The sequence below is a fragment of the Lipophrys pholis genome (assembly GCF_963383615.2).
Source record: "Lipophrys pholis genome assembly, chromosome: 1".
Lineage (NCBI taxonomy): Eukaryota > Metazoa > Chordata > Actinopteri > Blenniiformes > Blenniidae > Lipophrys > Lipophrys pholis.
Window position 1 is genome coordinate 29854001 of NC_137635.1, and position 22496 is coordinate 29876496.

At 42.0% G+C, this 22496-nt stretch overlaps 1 protein-coding gene across 2 annotated transcripts in view; it reads right to left on the reverse strand.

Moving 5' to 3' along the window:
* Positions 1-22496, reverse strand: part of LOC308111678 (uncharacterized protein) — a 64570-nt gene that overhangs the window by 26896 nt on the left and 15178 nt on the right. The window contains exons 1-6 of one of the 2 annotated variants that reach the window (XM_080466665.1): positions 16351-16424; positions 11050-11320; positions 6828-7092; positions 5413-5724; positions 2495-2536; positions 497-601 (exon numbers count right to left, since the gene is read on the reverse strand). In XM_080466665.1, the coding sequence (XP_080322791.1) occupies positions 497-601; positions 2495-2536; positions 5413-5724; positions 6828-7092; positions 11050-11254 (929 nt within the window). In that variant the 5' untranslated portion in view covers positions 11255-11320; positions 16351-16424. Of the gene's footprint in view, positions 1-496; positions 602-2494; positions 2537-5412; positions 5725-6827; positions 7093-11049; positions 11321-16350; positions 16425-22496 lie in introns of those variants that run through there. The other variant, XM_080466664.1, reaches the window with a different exon arrangement.

Genomic DNA, 22496 nt, shown 5'->3' on the forward strand with positions numbered 1-22496 from the left:
GTTGCAGGAGCATCAATCTAACTTAATTAAAGAAATAAATGTTACATTATATTGACGCAAATTTTTTTAATCTAAATGAATAATGATTAGCTTCAACCAGGGGCCTCAAAATCAAATCTCTTAGAAATGATTCTAGCAGTTTAGCTATATTTATACACACTTTCCTGTAAAGATTCTATTCTATTCTATTCTATTCTATAAAGTTAGGCCCCTGGTTTGAGAGCCCTGGATTAAGACATTATCAAAGCATGTGCACCATTCAAGCAAATTTTATGTCACGAGATTTGAAGTCGACTACATTTTATAGAAGTATATAAGTTGATAGTGTGCTTCATGCATGTGTTCATGCACAGATGTTACAGCAGATGTTTCAGCAGATGTGACAGCAGATGTTTCAGCAGATGTTTCAGCAGGTGTTTCAGTAGATGTTACAGCAGATGTTTCAGCAGGTGTTTCAGCAGATGTTACAGCAGATGTTACAGCAGATGTGACCGACCTGACAGCTTCCTTCACCCCGGGCCCGTCTGGCCCCATGGACAGCGCGTGGTGCACGAGGCCGGCCAGACTGGCGATCTGCTCCTCCATGGCTTTCATTCTCTCTCTGGGAAATCAAGACGCACAATTCAAAGGGCGGAAGAATCACACTGCTGCCATGTGGCTCTTATAGTTCCTATACACACACACACACACACACACACACACACTGTAAAGAAAGCCGTGTAATGACAGAGCTCCAACCACAGCTCCAACCACAGCTCCAACCACAGCCTCCTAATGCTACACCGGGGCCACAGACATTGAAAAGAAAAGCGCTTCCTGTGTTGGTTAGAAGGTTTTAATTTGAAATCTGCTTTTGTAGGTTTTACATGTGATCCTCCACATATTTTCTTTTCCATCATGATTTTTCTCAATGAAATGAAAAAGGAGAAGGCATCCCCCCGACCCCCGATGCTGTGTGTCATCCCCCCCCCCCCCCCCCCCCCCCACACACACACACACACTTTAACAACTGAGGCCTTCAGTTATTCACGATGTAAAAATAAAGAAGAAAGTATTTCACACTTTCAGTAACAATCTTTGCTCATTTGAATTTTGCCTCCAGCGTCTCGTCTTGAAATAATTGGGACAGGGGCAAGAAAAGACGGCTAAAGAGCTGCGGTGCAATTAAAAAGCAGTGGAGGGGCATTGTGCAGCCAACCCCTTCCAAACAGTCTGTGACATGATTCTGGATGAAGAGCAAACATAAGACTGGCAGATTCTCCGATGAGTGAAGATGACCTGCTTCCTCTTCCTCTCAGTCGAGTCCTTCTACTTTCCAGACGGTTCAAATCACAGTTTCTCTTCAGTTTAAATGATAAAAGACGTCGCTGTGAAAATTCGATGCTTGAAAAGAAGAGAAATGAATGCGGTGTGCAGATATTGGTGAGAGGCGGAGGTTTTCAACAAACAACAGAAAAGTAGAAAACAACAATGTGTAAGCTATTTTATTTTGTCAATTATAGAGAAAACATCAGTATTAGTGGAGTCATGTCGGCTCACTGAAATCCTCCAGTTAGATATTTAACATTAAGGATAACGATCTGCTCCTACTGGATGCAGTTATGCATTATTGTACAATATTTCAAAAGAAAACACATTTTGAGAGATAAATGTGTTTGTTCACTTCTACTCAAACCCCGAAGTAGACCCCGACTCCCTTGTTAAAGGTATTCTACATCCTGTGTCCATACGAATGTGATTTATGGTACATGGATGTTAAGCATGTAGGAACAGATATTAGAAATAAACATTAGAACACTTTTCACACAAAATATACAACATATAGAGTCAATCGGCATCAAATAGTGAGAATGATCCGTCTCTGTGTGTAATCTGCTCTCAGCTTTACTAATGAACTTGTACTGCTCTGTTCCAGAAAGTACAGGAAGTGGAGGAGGAGCCTGTTTGAGGATCAGAAAGGAGGAAACATGTTTACATGCTTGTTGACTTGAGCTTTGATCAGCTGGTTGAATTTTGATTTTGCCTTTTTTTTCTTTTACATCATGTTGTATATTTCACAGTTTCTTCATACAGAGCATTCGAAATTCACTAAACGCACCATTTCTCAGGCTGCGTTATTTTGAAGGGTTTGTTGATTCATCTTAAACATCTGCAAGCTTCAGGTTCGGCTTCAGACATGAACTTCAGCAACGATCCTAAACTTCCAGAACCGGATCAAACACTTTGCTTTTTAACTCCAGAAACACCCTGAGCTCAAGTGACCGGTGCATCACACACAGACACACACACACACGCACGCATGCACGCACGCACGCACACACACACACAGGCCCGAAGAGCTGGTATTACTGCCACTTTACAGTCTGTGTGTGTGTGTGTGTGTGTGTGTGTGTGTGTGTGTGTGTGTGTGTGTGTGTGTGTGTGTGTGTGTGTGTGTGTGTGTGTGTGTGTGTGTGTGTGTGTGTGTGTGTGTGTGGTGTGGTGTCATACCCACCCTGCTACGCCGCCTTCTGCACCAAAACCCAACTGAGGCGACCTGAAGTCAGCAGGTGAGAAAAGAAACACATTTCTAACATCTGTGACATTAATTCACAAAACATCACAGGGTGGCTCTTCATCACTTCATCTCTTCATCACTTCATCTCTTCATCATTTCACCATTTCATCACTTCATCTCTTCATCATTTCATCACTTCATCTCTTCATCATTTCACCATTTCATCATTTCATCACTTCATCCCTTCATCATTTCATCACTTCATCTCTTCATCATTTCATCACTTCATCTCTTCATCATTTCACCATTTCATCATTTCATCACTTCATCATTTCATCACTTCATCTCTTCATCATTTCACCATTTCATCATTTCATCACTTCATCTCTTCATCATTTCATCACTTCATCTCTTCATCATTTCATCACTTCATCTCTTCATCATTTCACCATTTCATCATTTCATCACTTCATCTCTTCATCATTTCATCACTTCATCTCTTCATCATTTCATCACTTCATCTCTTCATCATTTCACCATTTCACCATTTCATCACTTCATCACTTCATCTCTTCATCATTTCACCATTTCATCATTTCATCATTTCACCATTTCATCACTTCATCTCTTCATCATTTCATCATTTCACCATTTCATCATTTCACCATTTCATCACTTCATCACTTCATCTCTTCATCATTTCACCATTTCATCATTTCACCATTTCATCACTTCATCACTTCATCTCTTCACCATTTCATCATTTCACCATTTCATCATTTCATCACTTCATCATTTCATCACTTCATCTCTTCATCATTTCACCATTTCATCATTTCACCATTTCATCACTTCATCTCTTCATCATTTCACCATTTCACCATTTCATCACTTCATCATTTCACCACTTCATCATTTCACCATTTCATCTCTTCATCATTTCACCATTTCATCACTTCATCATTTTACCATTTCACCATTTCATCACTTCATCATTTTACCATTTCATCACTTCATCTCTTCATCATTTCACCATTTCATCACTTCATCACTTCATCACTTCATCTCTTCATCATTTCACCATTTCATCACTTCATCTCTTCATCATTTCACCATTTCATCACTTCATCATTTTACCATTTCATCACTTCATCACTTCATTTCATTAGCAGAAATGTGAAAATGCTTGTCAAAGCTGCTAGAATAGAATAGATAAGAAAATACAATACAATACAATAGACTGACTGTGTTGTATTTGGTGCGATACAAATAAAATTGAATTGAAGTGAATAAAGTTCTTTTGATTTTCTGATTTAGACAAACTATAACAAACTTTCTCAAGAGGCTAAATGTGATAAATTACAATTTGACCAAGAGTGTATTTAATGTTTAACGAGCTCACCTTCCCGGCTTTTAATGCACCAAACAAGTTCCAGTACTTTTAGTTAATATTTTGGTGGAAAATGACGACGAGCAACAGATCAAATACTTTAAATATTATTTTACAATGAAATTTGATATATTTTCATAAACAGGATCCAAAATACTGAATTCTTCCATTTTTGTTCAAATTCCTGTAAATTTTCTTCAGTCAAATCTGAAGCAAATTGGTTGAGATGAATCATAGATGCTGTTGGGTGTCGGCAGATTCCTCCCTCTTTCCTCCTGTTTCTGGTGTTTCCCCGTCCCTGCTCCTCCCTCCTCCTCCCTCCTCCTCCCTCCTCCTCCTCCCTCCTTTCCCCTGCTCATTCATGTCCCTCCTGTCTCATTCAAACCAATTAAGCACTGTCATGGTCCCCATCAGGTCTTTGAAGAGTCTGAGAAGAAGTTTTTCCACCTGTTTTGGCCATTTTTCCTGTTGAGTCTCATGTGACGACACCTAATCTGTGAGTCTCAACTATTAAACTACTGATATGGATGATAAAACTAGAATATGGACCTCAGTCCCTCAGTCCCTCAGTCCCTCAGTCCCTCGTCGATGAACAAACCCAGACCTCAGACTTCAGCCACTCTTTGCCTCGTCAGTTTATCCGTTTTGTCCATGAACATTTTTCTCCATTAAATTTTGGTGAAACACTCAAATCTCTTGTCTGGTTCTCATTCGGTTCATGAAACACAACAGATACTCTGCGTGTAAAATGAGGAAGATTATTAATCAGCAGTGTTCAGATTTAACTACTGGCTTTCATGGTTCATGTGTTATGTTGAACTGGGCTTTTTATCGTGTTCAACAGATGTACTTCATTGAAAATAATCTAGCATAACTGAAAAAACTTGCTTTGGTTGCTCTTGTAAACATTTATTAAGGAATAATCAAACATTCACGAATGTCAGATTTTTATCATTTCTAACTCTATATTTTGCAATTATGAGTGAAGCACAACTCCAAAGAAGAATTCGCTCTTTTCGCAAAAACTACTCACCCGAATTGCATGAAATTCTCAGGGATGATTTGTCATAATCTAGGGACCAGTCAATCAGATTTTGAGACGTTAACTGCTAAACATTTCCAATAAAATCCCCCAAACTGTAAAAAAAAATGTCTCATACAAAGCGGATGAGAGAGGCACCTCATGGAGGAGATCAAAGGAGATCAGTTGCCATGGAGACGCTTCCTGCTCAGAGATATTGCTGCTAACGGCGATCATGCTAGCGATGCTAATTTGGTTCCGCAAACAAATGTGGCGTTGGTGAAGGTTTTCGCTCTACCAAGTGTAGCTCTAGTTTGTTTGTTTGTTTGTCTGAAGGAGTTTAAATTGCAGCTTAAAGTAGATTTTTCTTATGTGTTCATGTAAAGAACGAGGCTGGAATTTTGTTTTTGATGAAACATGATTGTAATTTAAAGAAAAAAGCCAAACGTCCATATTTGACCTCACACTGATTCAGTGATATTCCTATTGAGTTTTTTTCCTCACCTCTGAGAGCTGCTGGGCGTTCCGAGGGCCTGGAAGTGGCGGTCAGTTTGTCCCAGAGGACTGTCCACGAAGACGGAGGAGGTGGAGGACGAGGAGCCCCGGCTCCGGCTCACCACCTCCACCGTGGCTCCGTTACTTTCCCGGCGCAGCGAGCGGCGCAGCGGGGACATCCTGTCCGGGGACACCAGGCCCACCCCCCCGATGATCTGGCCCTCGCTCAGCCGCACCTCGGCCACCCGGTGAGGGGAGGCCGGCGGCGTTTTGGTTCCCAGTGAGGGCAGCTGGCTGTCGCCGTACTTCCTGCTCTTCTGCCTGGTGAAACCGAGGAGAAACAGATCCGTCAGGATGTGGAGGCCCTCGGTCGGACCGCGTGTTTGCTGCGGTGTAAAACACTGAAACTGAACCATAAAATCTCACAGCTCTCGTTCCCGAGAAATTGTGATGATATAAAGATTTGTATTCCTCATAAACACCCAGATGTTGAAACTGAGCCAGGTCATGAGGTATCTGAGCTCATTTCCAGTATAACAGCAAACCGTCTCTAAAAGGTGTCACAGTTTTGTGTTTACCTGATAAAAGGATTCTACTAGATCTACTTCAAAAATTTAAAAAAAAAAAAATTCTTTGCATAATTTATGTTGATCAAGCAGGACTGTTGTTTGTTTGAACTACTTACCACTTTTGTTTAAAATGAAAAACAAAATCCAAGTAAAGTGAACTTCATTTTGTCTTTGTATGTCTTGATTTTATCGTCTGCGGTTCTTGAATGTTGGGGCTTATGGCAACTGTAGTATTTGTTGTTTAGAAATACCACATGAAACATAATAAAGATGTCTAGATCATTTCTTGTTGTGTAGATGAATTTAAAAACATTGGCTCATATTACCTTAAATTATTCATGTTTTGGGGTAAATAAAAGAAAGAAAGAAAAGAAAAAAAAAGAAAAAAAAGAAAAAAGGAAAAAAAAAGGAAAAGAGTGTCTTTGAGCAAATATTTTTGACTCCGATACTAGATGTGTTTTTGTAAAAATACTAACTTGAGATTTTATGATTGATTTCACAGATTCAAGTTAAATCTACTTCTCCTCAGATTTATTTTTCTTAGTGCAAAAACCGTGTTTCATCTATTCTTCTCTAATAACTGTTAACTTTAATAAATGTTTGGGAAGTGATAATTCAAACGTTTCCTCTTGGTTGTTTGTTTGATTTACACTGTAAACTTTTAGTGTCGAATTTAACAAGACAGAGTCAGTATTTCTACAGTTCATGAAAAAACATTAAACGCTGCAATATGATCTCTGACTTTTCTACACAAACAATCTTCAATTAATGGATTTACATGTTGTGTGTGTGTGTGTGTGTGTGTGTGTGTGTGTGTGTGTGTGTGTGTGTGTGTGTGTGTGTGTGTGTGTGTACCTGTGGAGGGAGCCGGTCTGGCTGTCCCCGTAGCCCAGCAGAGGTTTGACGGAGGCACGGTACTGCTGCAGCCCCCCCGAGATCCCCATGGCGCCGGCGTCCACCATGTCCCCGGTGAGGGAGGGGGGGCCGCTGCACTGGGAGGAGGCCATGCTGAGGCGACCCCCCGCCCCATCCAGCAGGGAGGAGCAGCAGGAGTCTGGGTAGTGCGCTCCGTCACCTCGCACCACCAGGGCCATGCTCTTACTGCCGCCGACGTCTTCGTCTGGAACACAAACAACGTAAACGTTAACCGGAGTGTCACTTGATGAGAGAGATTCACATTGTGGTTCGTTAAAACTGTTCAGAGCCTCATGGTGACGTGTGAACGAACTTCTGCCCCACAAATCTATTTAGCTTCAGACACTCCAGCAAAACAAATCTCATTTGATGATTGAGGAGGAACAGCTATTGATATTCACTTTGTACATTTAATGACTTTACAACTTTATGTTTGTACCTACCTATACAATTATAACATGAGGTACTGTTGGGAGTACAACATAGGGTCAAGTTGTACTGTTGGCAGTACAACATGGGGTACTGTTGGTAGTACAACTTGGGGTAAAGTAGTACTGTTGGCAGTTCAACATGGGGTCAAGTTGTACTGTTGGCAGTACAACATGGGGTACTGTTGGTAGTACAACATGAGGTAAAGTAGTACTGTTGGCAGTACAACATGGGGTCAAGTTGTACTGTTGGCAGTACAATATGGGGTCAAGTTGTACTGTTGGCAGTACTACATGGGGTCAAGTTGTACTGTTGGCAGTACAACATGGGGTCAAGTTCTACTGTTGGCAGTACAAGTTCTACTGTTGGCAGTACAACATGGGGTCAAGTTCTACTGTTGGCAGTACTACATGGGGTCAAGTTGTACTGTTGGCAGTACAACATGGGGTCAAGTTCTACTGTTGGCAGTACAAGTTCTACTGTTGGCAGTACAACATGGGGTCAAGTTCTACTGTTGGCAGTACAACATGGGGTACTGTTGGTAGTACAACATGGGGTAAAGTAGTACTGTTGGCAGTACAACATGGGGTACTGTTGGCAGTACAACATGGGGTCAAGTAGTACTGTTGGCAGTACAACATGGGGTACTGTTGGCAGTACAACATGGGGTCAAGTAGTACTGTTGGCAGTACAACATGTTGGAGGTCAAAGCAGCCCAGGTGTCTTTTCCTCAAACTTCCTGCAGCTCCTCTGGACACCCCAGCAACATGTCCAGCTCGGTGGACGTCCAGCTGGATTTATTCAGAGACTCAAACCTCATCAACTATCTCATCTAAATGTGAAGCAGCAGCTTCTGAGTTTCAGCTTCAAGGTTTAGGTCCTGCATAGAAAACTGATTCCAGCCTGACACGTCTGCAAACTGACCCTTTCAGTCCTCATCCAGAATTCATGAGCACAGCTGGAGGTTTAGATGTCGACGTATTGATGAGCTTCACTACTGCAGAGCTCATCATCTCTCATCGTCTCTCATCTTCGCTCACCATTTCTCACCATCTCTCACCATCTCTCATCATCTCTCACCATCTCTCATCATCTCTCATCATCTCTCACCATCTCTCACCATCTCTCATCATCTCTCATCTTCGCTCATCATCTCTCACCATCTCTCACCATCTCTCATCATCTCTCATCTTCGCTCATCATCTCTCACCATCTCTCACCATCTCTCATCATCTCTCATCTTCGCTCATCATCTCTCACCATCTCTCACCATCTCTCATCATCTCTCATCTTCGCTCATCATCTCTCACCATCTCTCACCATCTCTCATCATCTCTCATCTTCGCTCATCATCTCTCACCATCTCTCACCATCTCTCATCTTCGCTCACCATCTCTCACCATCTCTCACCATCTCTCATCATCTCTCATCTTCGCTCATCATCTCTCACCATCTCTCACCATCGCTCACCATCTCTCACCATCTCTCATCTTCGCTCACCATCTCTCACCATCTCTCATCTTCGCTCACCATCTCTCATCTCTCACCATCACTCACCATCTCTCACCATCTCTCACCATCTCTCACCATCTCTCATCATCTCTCATCTTCGCTCATCATCTCTCACCATCTCTCACCATCTCTCACCATCGCTCACCATCTCTCACCATCTCTCATCTTCGCTCACCATCTCTCACCATCTCTCATCTTCGCTCACCATCTCTCATCTCTCACCATCACTCACCATCTCTCACCATCTCTCACCATCTCTCATCTTCGCTCACCATCTCTGATCTTCGCTCACCATCTCTCACCATCTCTCATCTTCGCTCACCATCTCTCATCACTCACCATCTCTCACCATCTCTCACCATCTCTCATCTTCGCTCACCATCTCTCATCTTCGCTCACCATCTCTCACCATCTCTCATCTTCGCTCACCATCTCTCATCTCTCACCATCACTCACCATCTCTCATCTTCGCTCACCATCTCTCACCATCTCTCATCTTCGCTCACCATCTCTCATCTCTCACCATCACTCACCATCTCTCACCATCTCTCACCATCTCTCATCTTCGCTCACCATCTCTGATCTTCGCTCACCATCTCTCACCATCTCTCATCTTCGCTCACCATCTCTCATCACTCACCATCTCTCACCATCTCTCACCATCTCTCATCTTCGCTCACCATCTCTCATCTTCGCTCACCATCTCTCACCATCTCTCATCTTCGCTCACCATCTCTGATCTTCGCTCACCATCTCTCACCATCTCTCATCATCTCTCACCATCTCTCATCTCTCACCATCTCTCATCATCTCTCACCATCTCTCATCTCTCACCATCTCTCACCATCTCTCATCATCTCTCATCTTCGCAGTCTGTTTCCTGCTTTATTTTGATACTCACTGGTCTGTCTGATGAGACACACTTGCCTTTCCTGTCTGTCCTCCCTCTGTGTGTCTGATTGTTGTCAATGTGTTTCACCTGTGTCTTCCCCGTCCTCTGTATAACAACCTCCTTCCCTCTTGTGTCTGTTGCCAGTGTGTGGAGACTTCCTGTACCTTTCCTCGTGTTTCTCTAGAGTTTCCTGGATTCACCTCCTGAATACCTCAATACTCTGTATTTGCCTGACCCTGGAGGACAGGTCACCAAGTACCACAGTAGAGGAAGTAACCTGAGAACTCCACAGTTTGGTTTTGTACTTTAACCGACCGGCTGCCTCCAGTCCCAGCTTTCCCTGCAGAGCTCGTCCTGCTCTCCTCCATCCTGCTCCGCCTGCAGCAGCGTCACTCCCTCACTCTCAGTGGGAACATTAATTATCGGGAGGAGAAGATCAAAGTCCCAGACGCACATTAGTTTGTCACACTTTCATACTCCTTTGTATTCCTCTTTTCTTCATCTTGGTCGTCTCACTGGCCTAATAAAAGTCTCTGCTGCAGATTCCTGTTAATGTCAGAGGTTTGGCATCGCGCCATGTCGTTGTGAAAGATCTTCTGATGTCTTTAGTGCAGAAGAGGAGGATCTTTTCCTTCCATAGTCCAAAAATACTTAGTTTGATCCCACTTGGTGTTAAAGTGTGTGTCAGATTGAGTCTCTCTTTTCTCTCAGATTCAGGCACAAGTGGCTCAAATCTGACCGTCTGCTGAACAGAGTGGAGAGTCTAGCCCCCCCCGGCTGAACCTGGGTTTGAACCCCTCCCCAAAATCCTCTTCTCTCCTTCTATCCTCCAACCCTGTTCTGTTCAGCCTGCAGCTCTGGAGCCACATGTGGCTCATCAGCTCCTCTGGAGCATCTCCATGAAGCTTTCAGAAAATATAATGCAAATAAATAAATATATAGATATGAATTTCCAGGTTGAAAACTGGTAAATAACAAATAAACAAAAGAAATACAATTGATAAAATTATTAAATAAACAACAAAATCATCCAAAACAGCCAAACTTTTCTTTGAAGAAAAGAAAAAAGGGAAAAAGAAAAATTCAAAAAGGGATAAAAAGACAAAAGAAGTAAAGAAAGATTAAAGATAAAAAAGGAGAAAAGAAGAAAAGAAGGTAAAAAAAGAAAAAAAATTGCGAGCGGAAACTGCTAAAAGATAGGTAAAGCACATTGTGTGTGTGTGTGTGTGTGTGTGTGTGTGTGTGTGTGTGTGTGTGTGTGTGTGTGTGTGTGTGTGTGTGTGTGTGTGTGTGTGTGTGTGTGTGTGTGTGTGTGTGTGTGTGTCCCACCAGGTTTGACGTCCCTCCTCTGCAGGATGGCGCTGCTGCTGCTGCAGAGCCCTCCGGACCGCCCCGGGCCTGTGGAGTTCTCTCTGGGTAACGTGGAGGTTCCCGGCTCTGCCAGGGCGGGCCCCCGCCCTCGCACGCCCCCCCCTGCGGCGTACGCCACCCTGGAGGGCGAGGAGGGCATGGAGCGCACCATAGGGGGCGACATGGAGCCCTGCAGGCCGTGCAGGCGGTGGACGGGACTGTGGCTGCCGTACAACACCTCCTTGGAGATCTGCAGAGAGAAAAAAAACCTGTTTACAGTTAACATGCCGCACACACTCCTTTCTGCACGTGGCGTGAGGCCAGGAGGAGGAGGAGGAGGCGCGTGAGCAGCAATGAACTGTGGGAAATGTCAACAGGCTGTCCTGGAGCCAGAGGATGAGCAAATAACGGGTTCCTCTAAGTCAGGGGTCTCCAACCCCGGTCCTCGAGGGTCCCTGTCCTGCAGGGTTTAGCTCTTGTCCCGTTTGCAACACACCTCATTGCAATAGGGGCCCCCAACCCTACACCCCCCTGCAGGACCCCCATGCTGGCCACACTCTACACCCCCCTGCAGGATGACCCCCCCACTCTCCTCAAGGAATCTTTCCTTTTTCTTTTTCGGTTCTCCAGTTTCAACTTGTCATACATGTTTTCATCTTGTAAGAACTGGTAAGGTAATTAGTTCAACCCTTTTAAAACATCCAAGAACAAATAATGTCATAAAAATTATTTTTGTCACTTTAATAACCGTCTGCCAATATTTAAAAAGTCTGCTCATTATCTGCGTAGCATTAAAAACACTTTTATTTCCTGCAGCCAATAGTCATAAAGCAGGAAAATAAAACTGCCTGTGGCGATAATGTAATAATACCCAGTAATGTAATGATACCCAGTAATGTAATGATACCCAGTAATGTAATAATACCCAGTAATGTAATAATTTGGAGCATTTTGAATGCAATAAATAATTTAGTCACCAATAACAACAATAATGTAATATAATAGCAAAAAACAACAACAAAACAAACAAAAAACAATTAAATCCTCAGTGAAGAAATTTACTATAACTATTTATGATCAGCGAAAAACCATTAAAAAAAAACTACTTTTATTTACATGAACTGCAGACCTATTTATGTGTTTTCACAATATTGGCTGCAGTTCTTTTATTTTGAAAGGATTTTTTTTATTTTTAATGTTGCTCCTTCATGTGATAACATATTAGATTATGGTCAAAATGATTTTACAATAATGGAACAAATATCACGGCACGCTATCGACACGTTATTACACTATTGGCATTTTCACATTTGAAGTTGCCAAACCAACATTATGACTTTTTTATCAGTATTTTGTTATTGCCGTTTATCATCTTGCAGTTTGCTTGTTAAAAATAGATATAGTGGAATTCATAAATGTTAAATTAATTCAAAGGGAATACACACTATGCAGCAGTTTCTCAATATGATTGATTATAGTTCTATAATTTTATTCCAATTTTTGCCAGTAATTAGATTTATTACATTTAAAAGGACCGGGATTATTTTTGTTGTTGGTGTTGTTAATGATGTGAATCATTAACATCAGAAATCCAGGAGCCTGACTGACTGAGACAATGAGCACTAACTTATATAATCCCACCGCTGGAGCATTAAACTGTTCTTACCAAGGTTGTGGTTGTTTGAGGAACTGGTATAAAGTTCAGTTCGGGACATGATTTGGCCCTCGGGGGATCGTCCTCTATTTTGACAAAACATTTAATGAAACATTAAAATCCAAGTCGCTGTCACGTCTCATGCATCCAGAGAGGAAGTCACGCTACAAACTAAAACCACGTGCCACAATCACAAACAAACATCTTTATGAGGACTTTCACTGAAACACATTTTATGGTTTGATGAACTAAAAAAAAAAAAAAAAAGGATTTTACTTCAATACTTACAGCTTATCGCTTTAACTCGTCTTCATTTAATTTCAAGCACATTTAGTTGTAAACATGATAATAAAAGAAAAAAACTATTTGAAAGTCATTTTATTTCTTTTCTTTAAGCACAATTTCTTGCAAAAAATCTACAGGAAACTAGAAAAGTGGCCACTTCACACATTTTTTGTACCTTTTTTTTGTAAAACCAGTATCAAAGTTGGTGTTTCAGTATTTTACTTTAAATAAAAATGTCCATAATTAGAAGACGATAAAAAAGCCGATCCTCCTTTCCACTTCGTGTTCACGTCAGAGTCGGTCCATTGACTTGATTTATGGATAAAACTGAACTCAGAGCAAATCTCCCTGCGCGCAGCTTTTAACTGTTGAACTGTTTAAATGTCACGAGTTACATAACCACCAAACGTCTCAATCTGAGCTCTGCGTCTTGGATCCCGCCTCTCACAGTGTCGCCATGTCTGTTCTTGTTCTTCGACAGTTAATGTGAACAACAAGCTTCAAACCTTTTCATTTGAGTGTCACACCACCGTGAAACGACGGCAAAGGACGATCAAGTTAATCCCACATGACAGATCTTTCAAACTAAATGATCCATTACCACTAATAATCTCTTCAGCAATCAACAGTGGTAAAATCATTTAAAATCTCTGGAATTAAATGACAGAAGTAATACTTCCTACTTGATACTTCTGATCAACCACATCAAAATTAGAATGTTTCTTCAGTGAGGACATCAAATCAGTTCCATAAAATGTAAAAGGTTATTTCAAACATGGAGCACCAAGGAAAGCAAAACGCCTCACGATACGTTAAAAAATATTGTTTTTCTTTTTGGTTGAAAAAAAACATTAGAGCTAAATGTCACTGCCGTCACACAGGAACACAAGATAATCCTAAAAACATTTAACTTTCTGAGTCATGATCATGAGTGGAGGAATAATGTGGCCTGTCAGAACACGACATGAATCAAAGCCTCAAAAAACATCATTCATTCCTTCAGTCAACAAACACAAGAAGCTGCAGATCCTCAAACACGCCAGTCAACAGCTCAGGCCCCTCAGTGTTCACTCCTCGTTCACTCACTGTTTACTCAGTGTTCACTCAGTGTTCACTCCTCGTTCACTCAGTGTTCACTCCTCATTCACTCAGTGTTCACTCCTCGTTCACTCACTGTGCACTCAGTGTTCACTCCTCATTCACTCAGTGTTCGCTCCTCGTTCACTCACTGTTCACTCAGTGTTCACTCCTCATTCACTCAGTGTTCACTCCTCGTTCACTCAGTGTATACTCAGCGTTCACTCAGTGTTCACTCGTCGTTCACTCAGGGTTTACTCAGTGTTCACTCCTCTTTCACTCCTCATTCACTCAGTGTTTACTCAGTGTTCACTCCTCGTTTACTCAGTGTTTACTCTTCATTCACTCCATGTTCACTCTTCATTCACTCCGTGTTCACTCCTCTTTCACTCAGTGTTTACTCAGTGTTCACTCCTCGTTCAATTCTCATTCACAGTGCTCACTCCTCGTTCACTCCTCGTTTACTCAGTGTTTACTCTTCATTCACTCCATGTTCACTCAGTGTTCACTCTTCATCCACTCAGTGTTCACTCTTCATCCACTCAGTGTTCACTCTTCATTCACTCCAGGTTCACTTCTCATTCACTCCATGTTCACTCCTAATTCACTCCCCGTTCACTCCGTCAGCTCAGTTTATCTTCATTAACATTTAACATGTGCTGATAGCGGTGTTCCACAGATGAAATATCATCATCTTCCTGATGATAACAATGGCTGATGATGAGGAACTGATCATAGTGACACTGAAGGTGAAGAATGGAATAAATTCAATGATGAGAAAATTAAGTAAGTTACTTCAAGTGTTAATTTGATAAAGGTGGACAGTTTATTATCTCAAACATTCTAATGAAACAAATTATGTAAAAATAATTGTGTCTTTTTTACACTAATGTGACAGACGTGTTTTATACTGACGTCTGATTTAGAGTTCTGGAAAAACTGAGGACAAAATCTTTGTTACGACTCTTGAAGAGTTTGAGGTCGTTTGTGTTCAGGGACTCGTTCTGTTGAAATCAGCCAGAGAGACTGAAAACCACTAAATACCAGAAACTTAACCCTTTATAGGTAATTCAATAAAGTAAATATTGATCCTATATTTATCTTATTCAAGAATTAAAGATGTTTTTTTTTTTAGCTTGTCTTTGTGCCTGAACTCAGACAGGAGAGATAAACACGGGAGAAAAACAATTACTTTACCATTTATAGTGTGAGAATTTCTCTTCTAATGATATTAAATTACAAAAGGCCCCACGTGGGTTTACGTCACGTGTATCAGGTTTATTTCTGCAGTGATTAAACATTTATTTTTATTTAATACATAAGTTGAGGGTCACACTAGAAAGTTCAACATTTTACAACAATTTCTGCAGAAAGTGAACAGAATCAGCATTTAGAGATACATTTAGAACAAAGTTTTAATCATGTGTTTAGTGACGGTAAGTATAGAAGTCGGTGGTTCGATTCCCAGCTTTAACCCCAAACATGTGAAAATGTCCTTGAGCAACAGAAAAGTTTCTTTATTCTCCTCTCATCTCTATCAGCGATCACCTCAGGAATCATGCTGCACTTCTTCACCCTCCGGTTCTAAAGACACTCAGCAGAATGTAACATCCAGCAATAGACCATCAATTTACACAATGATTGAGAACCATCAACCTTTTTTATTCCTATTCAAATCATTTTCTCAGCACCTTCTGGAGCCTCACCTGGCTGGACTGTGTCCCAAACAGAAACACTGTGACAGGAGCGGGACGAGCCGCCTCATGTAGAGCTTCCAGACCTGCAGGGAGTTCTGGACTCAAGTCAAACATCATGAACTATGAAGCTGAAGCTGAAACCTCACAACCATGTGGTGCATCAATAACAGAAGAAAATGTGAAGAGACCAACGCCCAGAGAGCCACACCTGCAGGAGAGAGTGTGTGTTCGCACACACCCTCAGTGAGATGATAAGTCCATGATATACCGACGAGACTATTAGTCCAATACATGAAGTTTATTATTGGCTGGGGTGAAATAAAAACTCTAAACAATGAACAGCGACCTCTGCCTTCTCCCCGTTTCAGAAAACAACCTCTCAGTGTATCAGCTTTTCAAAACAAAGGTGATTTCCACCAGCCGAGTTCACTGATTCTCACGTGCAACCTGCAGAAAAACACACAGCTGTGTGTGTGAGGAGTGTGAGGAGTGTGAGGAGTGTGAGGAGTGTGAGGAGTGTGAGGAGTGTAAGGAGTGTAAGGAGTGTGTGTGCTCCTCTTCACTCACCTGTGCAGGAACACGGTCAGTATTCTAGCAGCCGTGCAGACGAAACGTGCATGGCAGTCTGTGTGTGAGTGAGTGACAATCAAACTCTCGTGTCTTTATTCTAGAAGGGCGTTGATCTCTGAACCTGCACAGATCCAACGTGTCACAACACATAAAGCAGCGCCAGTCTGAAAAACCGACATGAAGCACGGCCTGCAGTGTAACGACTCAACCAGCTCCACAGGCAGAGCGGCCTGTCAGTCAAACTCTGTCAAATGTGACTCTGACACACACGCACACACACACACACACACACACACACACACACACACACACACACACACACACACACACACACACACACACACACACACACACACACACACACACACACACACACACACACACACACACACACCTAATCCGTTAAATAAAAGGAGTGTGTTTACACTGCAGCAGCGGACACAGAGACTACGATGTAGTTAGTCTGCCGGGCCACTGGAGGGCGCTGTTGCTTGATTTTGTAATGAAACTACACAGAGATGTGTGCAGAGAGCAATACACTATAAACATGAAGAACAGGGAGGGAAGCCGACCTGTATGGACTGATGAGGAATCGGATGCTATCAGGGGCGAGTCACAACTATTAAACTACTGATCTGGACAATAAAACTAGAATATGGACCGCGAGTCGTACCACTACGGGTCCACCATGTTTGTTTACAAGTGGATGAGCAGAAGAAACTATTTTCAACGCGAGGAGAGGGGGGGAATGCCCATGCGCAGTAACAACGCTCCGTCGCTGGAATAGCGACTGTGAAAGAATCTTTCCACCTCGGGAGCTGCTATAAAAACTTTGCGGACACAATGGATCAGAACACCGGTGTCGTGGAAACGGACCCCCCAAAAGTGAAGAAAGTTTTGCAGATACATATCTGCCTTCAAGTATTTAATCTGTTAAACATTAAGACAGAAGACATTCCACAGGCTAAAGCATTTTGTTAATGTGTGTGTGTGTGAAGATAAAGAGCAGCCAGTGGGTGGAAGGAGAAAGTCCTCCGTCAACATCTTATCTCTCAGAACAACTCTCCGTCTTAGTTTCCTTCAGGATCAGAACTTCTCCAGCAGCTGGACAATCCCAGTAATGAGCCCCAGGCTGATGACTGAAGCAGCTTATAAACAGAAGAGGTGAATGGACCTGACTTTATCAGTACGACCGGGACAAAACGAAGACTGGTTTTTGTCAAAGTCGTCCTGTGAGCAGCCGAGGAGGACGACCTCCGATCATTTGAACACAGGAAGCAGGCTACATGTTCCACACACACTGAACTCAGACTGATAACAAGGGGTTTATTTCAAACCAGCTGCTGGAGGGAGGATGATCTCTCCATCATCATCTTTAATCTCAAATGAGGGAATACCTATAAAATACTCACGCTTATGCCTTCGAATGAGGAACAAAGCTTGTTAACATGCGGCAAAGTAATGTAGTGAAGAGTTTTTTAGTTTTTTCCTTTTATTACATCCAGCAAAGACGTATTAAAATCCTCTGTGTATATTAGTTTGTCTGTATTTCTGTTAGCAAGATTACGTCAAAACTACTGCACTGATTTTGTGGACATTTTCACCACAGACAGATGTTCGGTCATGAATGATCTGGAAACATTTTCTTTTTTTTTGTCTGAGTCCAGGTCAACCTTTGGCAGTCAGAAGTTACTGATTGCTCTTGTTTTGCTATAATTCTGCACACATACAGGCAACATGGGGACGGAGCAGCATGTCGGGTTTTCAAAGGAAAAACTTCCACATGAAAGGAAAAATATGATCTTCAAGCTGTAAAAACATCTTACATGTCTAAAGCAGTGGCACACTGCAGACCCAGAGCAGAAAAACATGTTATAGAATATAACACCTGCAGGTGTTTACAAACACGTGTGTGTGTGTGTGTGTGTGTGTGTGTGTGTGTGTGTGTGTGTGTGTGTGTGTGTGTGTGTGTGTGTGTGTGTGTGTGTGTGTGTGTGTGTGTGTGTGTGTGTGTGTGTGTGTGGGGTGCTACAGAAAGCCGCCCCGAGGAGGCAGGGTTTAGTATCAATCTCACCAATGACTGATCAGCACCAGAGTGACTGATATGAAATTCAACCAATCAGCTTCATTTCATGTTGAGACTTTGGTCTTTTAAATCTCCAGAGCTGCACAGTGATTGGCTTAAAGTCAGTTCTGGTTCGTTCTCTTGTGTTTCTACCAGATGTTGAGATGAAGACAACAAGCAGTGAGTCTCTGATTATTAACTCTGTCACATCTCTTCTAATTTACTGATTGAAAGAAGAAATTTGGCTGAAAAGCTGCCAAAAGCCCAAAGTCTCAACATGAACTTGGTAGCTTTTAGAAATTACAGCGCTGCAAAGAGCGGAAATATTACACATTTTACCGCATATTACACATTTCCTGAAAGCCCATAGCTTTGCCTTGAAGATTACATTACCTTTGGAGCTATAAAACATATGTGGTGGTACCTAGAGCATGTTAAATGAAGTCATATCCTTAATTTTGTGTGTTTTCTGACCTTGACCTTGACCTTAGAGAACTAAATGAATTCCCCATATCAAATAACCCATGAGTCTGCATTTATTGCAAATGTATTTCACTTTCGTATGGTGAGCTATTGCAATTTTACATTTTCTCAGTTTGCCATATTTTTTTTCACAATTTCTGATCTTTGCCGAGCTGTGATTTCTAAAAGCTACCAAGTTGAAGTATAGTTTTTTCCAAATGCACACAAACCGAAATGTGTTCGGAATTTATCAAATGTGTCCTGGTTTGTTAATGTTTATAAATGTTTAGATATGATCATATTTATTAATGACTGAAAATATAAGAGCTTAAAATAAAGTACACAGCTTAGTTTGTAAATCTTTTTTCGGGTACAGTTCTAAAATACTTTGAGAGACAGATTGATGTGTTGGTAAAAACATATCTGACATTTTCACTAAACCGACTAACTGTCATTTCAAGTAAACAGCCCTAAAACACATTCATTTTCTAAAAGGGACTGATAATCATCTGAATCAGAATCAGAATCCCTTTATTGTCGTTGTTCTTCTGAAGCACGACGGAATTAAATTAGCAGCTCTCATAAGGGACAGTGTAAACAAGAGAAAGTGTAAAGAAAGTTTGTGCAAACGCCATAAAAACAGAAAAAAGTGCAGACATAAAAACTTAAAACAAAACAAAACTGTACAGTCCCCAGGGGATATTTACAAGACAGAGAGGAAAAACTGCAGTTCAGGTTTTGTTGGTGTTTGAGTTGTTCAGGGAAACAACTGCTCTTGGGTAGAAACTGTTTTTTAGTCTGTTTGCTTTTGTCTTTATTCCCCTGAAACGCCTCCCTGATGGCAAAAGTTTGAAGGGGTGATGACCGGGGTGTGAGGAGTCCCTGAGGATTTTGTGGGCTCTCCTGAGGCAGCGGGTGCTGTAGAGGTCTTCCAGGGATGGAAGAGGGCAGCCAGTCAGTCCCTGGGCGGTGGTGATGACCCTCTGGAGCCTCTTCCTGTCTGCTGTGGTGCAGCTGGTGAACCACAGTGAGATGCTGTAGCTCAGCACCGACTCCACCGAGCAGCGGTAGAAGCACAACAAGAGCTCCGGTTTTAAGTTGTTCTTCTTGAGGACCCTCGGGGAGTAGAGTCTCTGTGGTGCCTCCATCAGGACTGACAGTCCAGGTTCGGTCCTCGCTGATGTGGAGGCCCAGGAACCGAAAGTCTGACACCATCTCCACCGCTTCCCCATTTATGGTGATGGGCTGAATGTCCGGTTTACACCTCCTGAAGTCGACGATCAGTTCCTTCGACTCGGAGGTGTTCAGGATGAGGTTGTTGGTGGTGCACCAACCTGACAGATTCTCCACCTCCACCCTGTAAGCAGCCTCATCTCCTCCTGAGGTGAGCCCCACCACCGTGGTATCATCCGCAAACTTGATGATGGTGTTGCTCGGGTGGGTGGGGGTGCAGTCGTAGGTGTAGAGGGTGTAGAGTAGGGGGCTGAGCACACAGCCCTGTGGGGAACCAGTGCTGGTGCTCAGTGCTGGGGACAGGTGGTGTCCTCCTGTCATCCTCTGAAGGCAGTCAGTCAGGAAGTCCATAACACAAGTACAGAGAATGTGGGGGAGACCCAGGTCCCCCAGCTTGTTGACCAGTCGGCTCGGGATGATGGTGTTGAAAGGTGGTGTTGCTTGTATGTTATATTAATAAGTGCTCTCTATTTAGCTGTTTAAAAGAACTAGAATGTTTTATCACTGAGGGCCTCAGGACAAGTTTATTGTAATGTGGTTTATAAACGCACTGTATTTAAATGAAGTTAACGTAGACTGAAATCCAATAATGATGAAGAGCTCCACTTAAGATATTTATGCTCTAAAAGTGTTCAGGGAATAAGTTTAATATGTTTAATAAGTTTAATAAGTTTAATAAGTATAATATTTGGAGACTTTGTTGTTTATCATACTGTTTCTCTAAGATGCAGCTATTCTTATATTTCAAGAAGACAATTGACTCCACCCTGCTTCCAAACCCAGACACATCAACTTACCATTCTTGGTATTCATTATTTCATTCCATGTATTTCACCAACCCAACAAGACGGAGTAAGCGAGGAACATTTGGTGCTGGAAAGTACTTTCCGTTTAGGAACTCCAGCCAGTAAGTGCAGAACACACAACCTACATATTAACATCCATAGGTTTTGTTGGGTCGAGGCCTCTGGTTCAAACACAAATCATTCAACCTCCAACTTCAGACTGAGGAACTAAAGTGACTCACACCAACCAATAGCACAGCAAGACGTAAGGCAACACAAGAGGGACAAACACATATTCTATCATGTGGTAAGTGTTGGTAATTGTTAAAGGCCACGAAAGAGCTTCCAAATATATTGTATTTATGTATTCTGTCCTGTGTAGTGTCTGACTGTGAACAGGTTGGATCTGGAAAAAGACAAAACGTTAACAAATTTCAAAAGTTACAAAGAACAAATCCTCTGAAATCTACAGGCTGCACAGTGATGTAGGGGCTCCTGTGTGTAGTTCATATGTTCTTCCTGAGCTTGCAGTAGATGTAGGTGTTCTATGGGTACTTTGCTTTTCCTGCACAGTCCAGAAACATAACCTAGAGGTTTCCCCTCCCGTACATTATATGAAGCGGGTCGATCCAGTTTTGCTCTTATTGGTTTACAAAGCTTTAAATGATCTTAGTCCAAGTTATGTATTGTTGTCAGGTCCATAGAGGACCTGAGGTGTTTGGACTAAAACATACGATGAAGCAGATCTTTAATATTATTCTATTATTATGGTCCACAGCTGTGAAACAGACACACATTTTTTTACTTTTAATTTCTAAACAATTGTATAATCTATCGATCAAATATTTACATTATGTTTGTAATGCACCTTTTTTTTCACTTTCATGTTGTTTTGGTCTCCTTACTGTATATTTAAAGGAGACATATCATGCTTTTAAATCCTTCCTTTTTACATATAAATCATACAGTTGTGGTCTATATAAAGCGGAACTGCAATGCTTGGGTCTGAATTCCTCATTATTAGAGCTCCACAGGCCCCTTTTCTACCCCTTTTCTGATGTGCTTCTGAGAGCAACTCGTTTTGGGGCGGTCTCTTCAAATGCAAATGAGACACTTCATACCCCGCCTCCTCTCCAGGTTGCAGAGGTGACACTCGGTTCAACTCCACCCTGTTCGGCCATCTTTGTAGTTTGATAGAACAGATACAATTATCTAGCGGCGCAGAAACTTTATATTCACACATTATTTAAAAAAATGTCAACAACGGAAGATTTGTCCATCCAGCCATACATGTTGGAGCCAGAGTCGGACCCGGCGGAGCGAGATGAAAATGACGATGATGCACCTGACAAACAACGTCTTCATATGGATGTAACGCAATGGTGTGTTACTATATTTACACTAACTTCTCCATCCATGCCCACTACTACAATACTGCCTGTATTACAACGACTATTTAACACAGAAGTTACATTATAATCTAAAACGAGCACACAGCGCTAACATATGAAGACGGTGCAACTGCTAATGCTAACAAAACAATGACAGGGACGTCTTATCATCACACTTTGTAGCGTTATATACAGCTTACCGAAGTG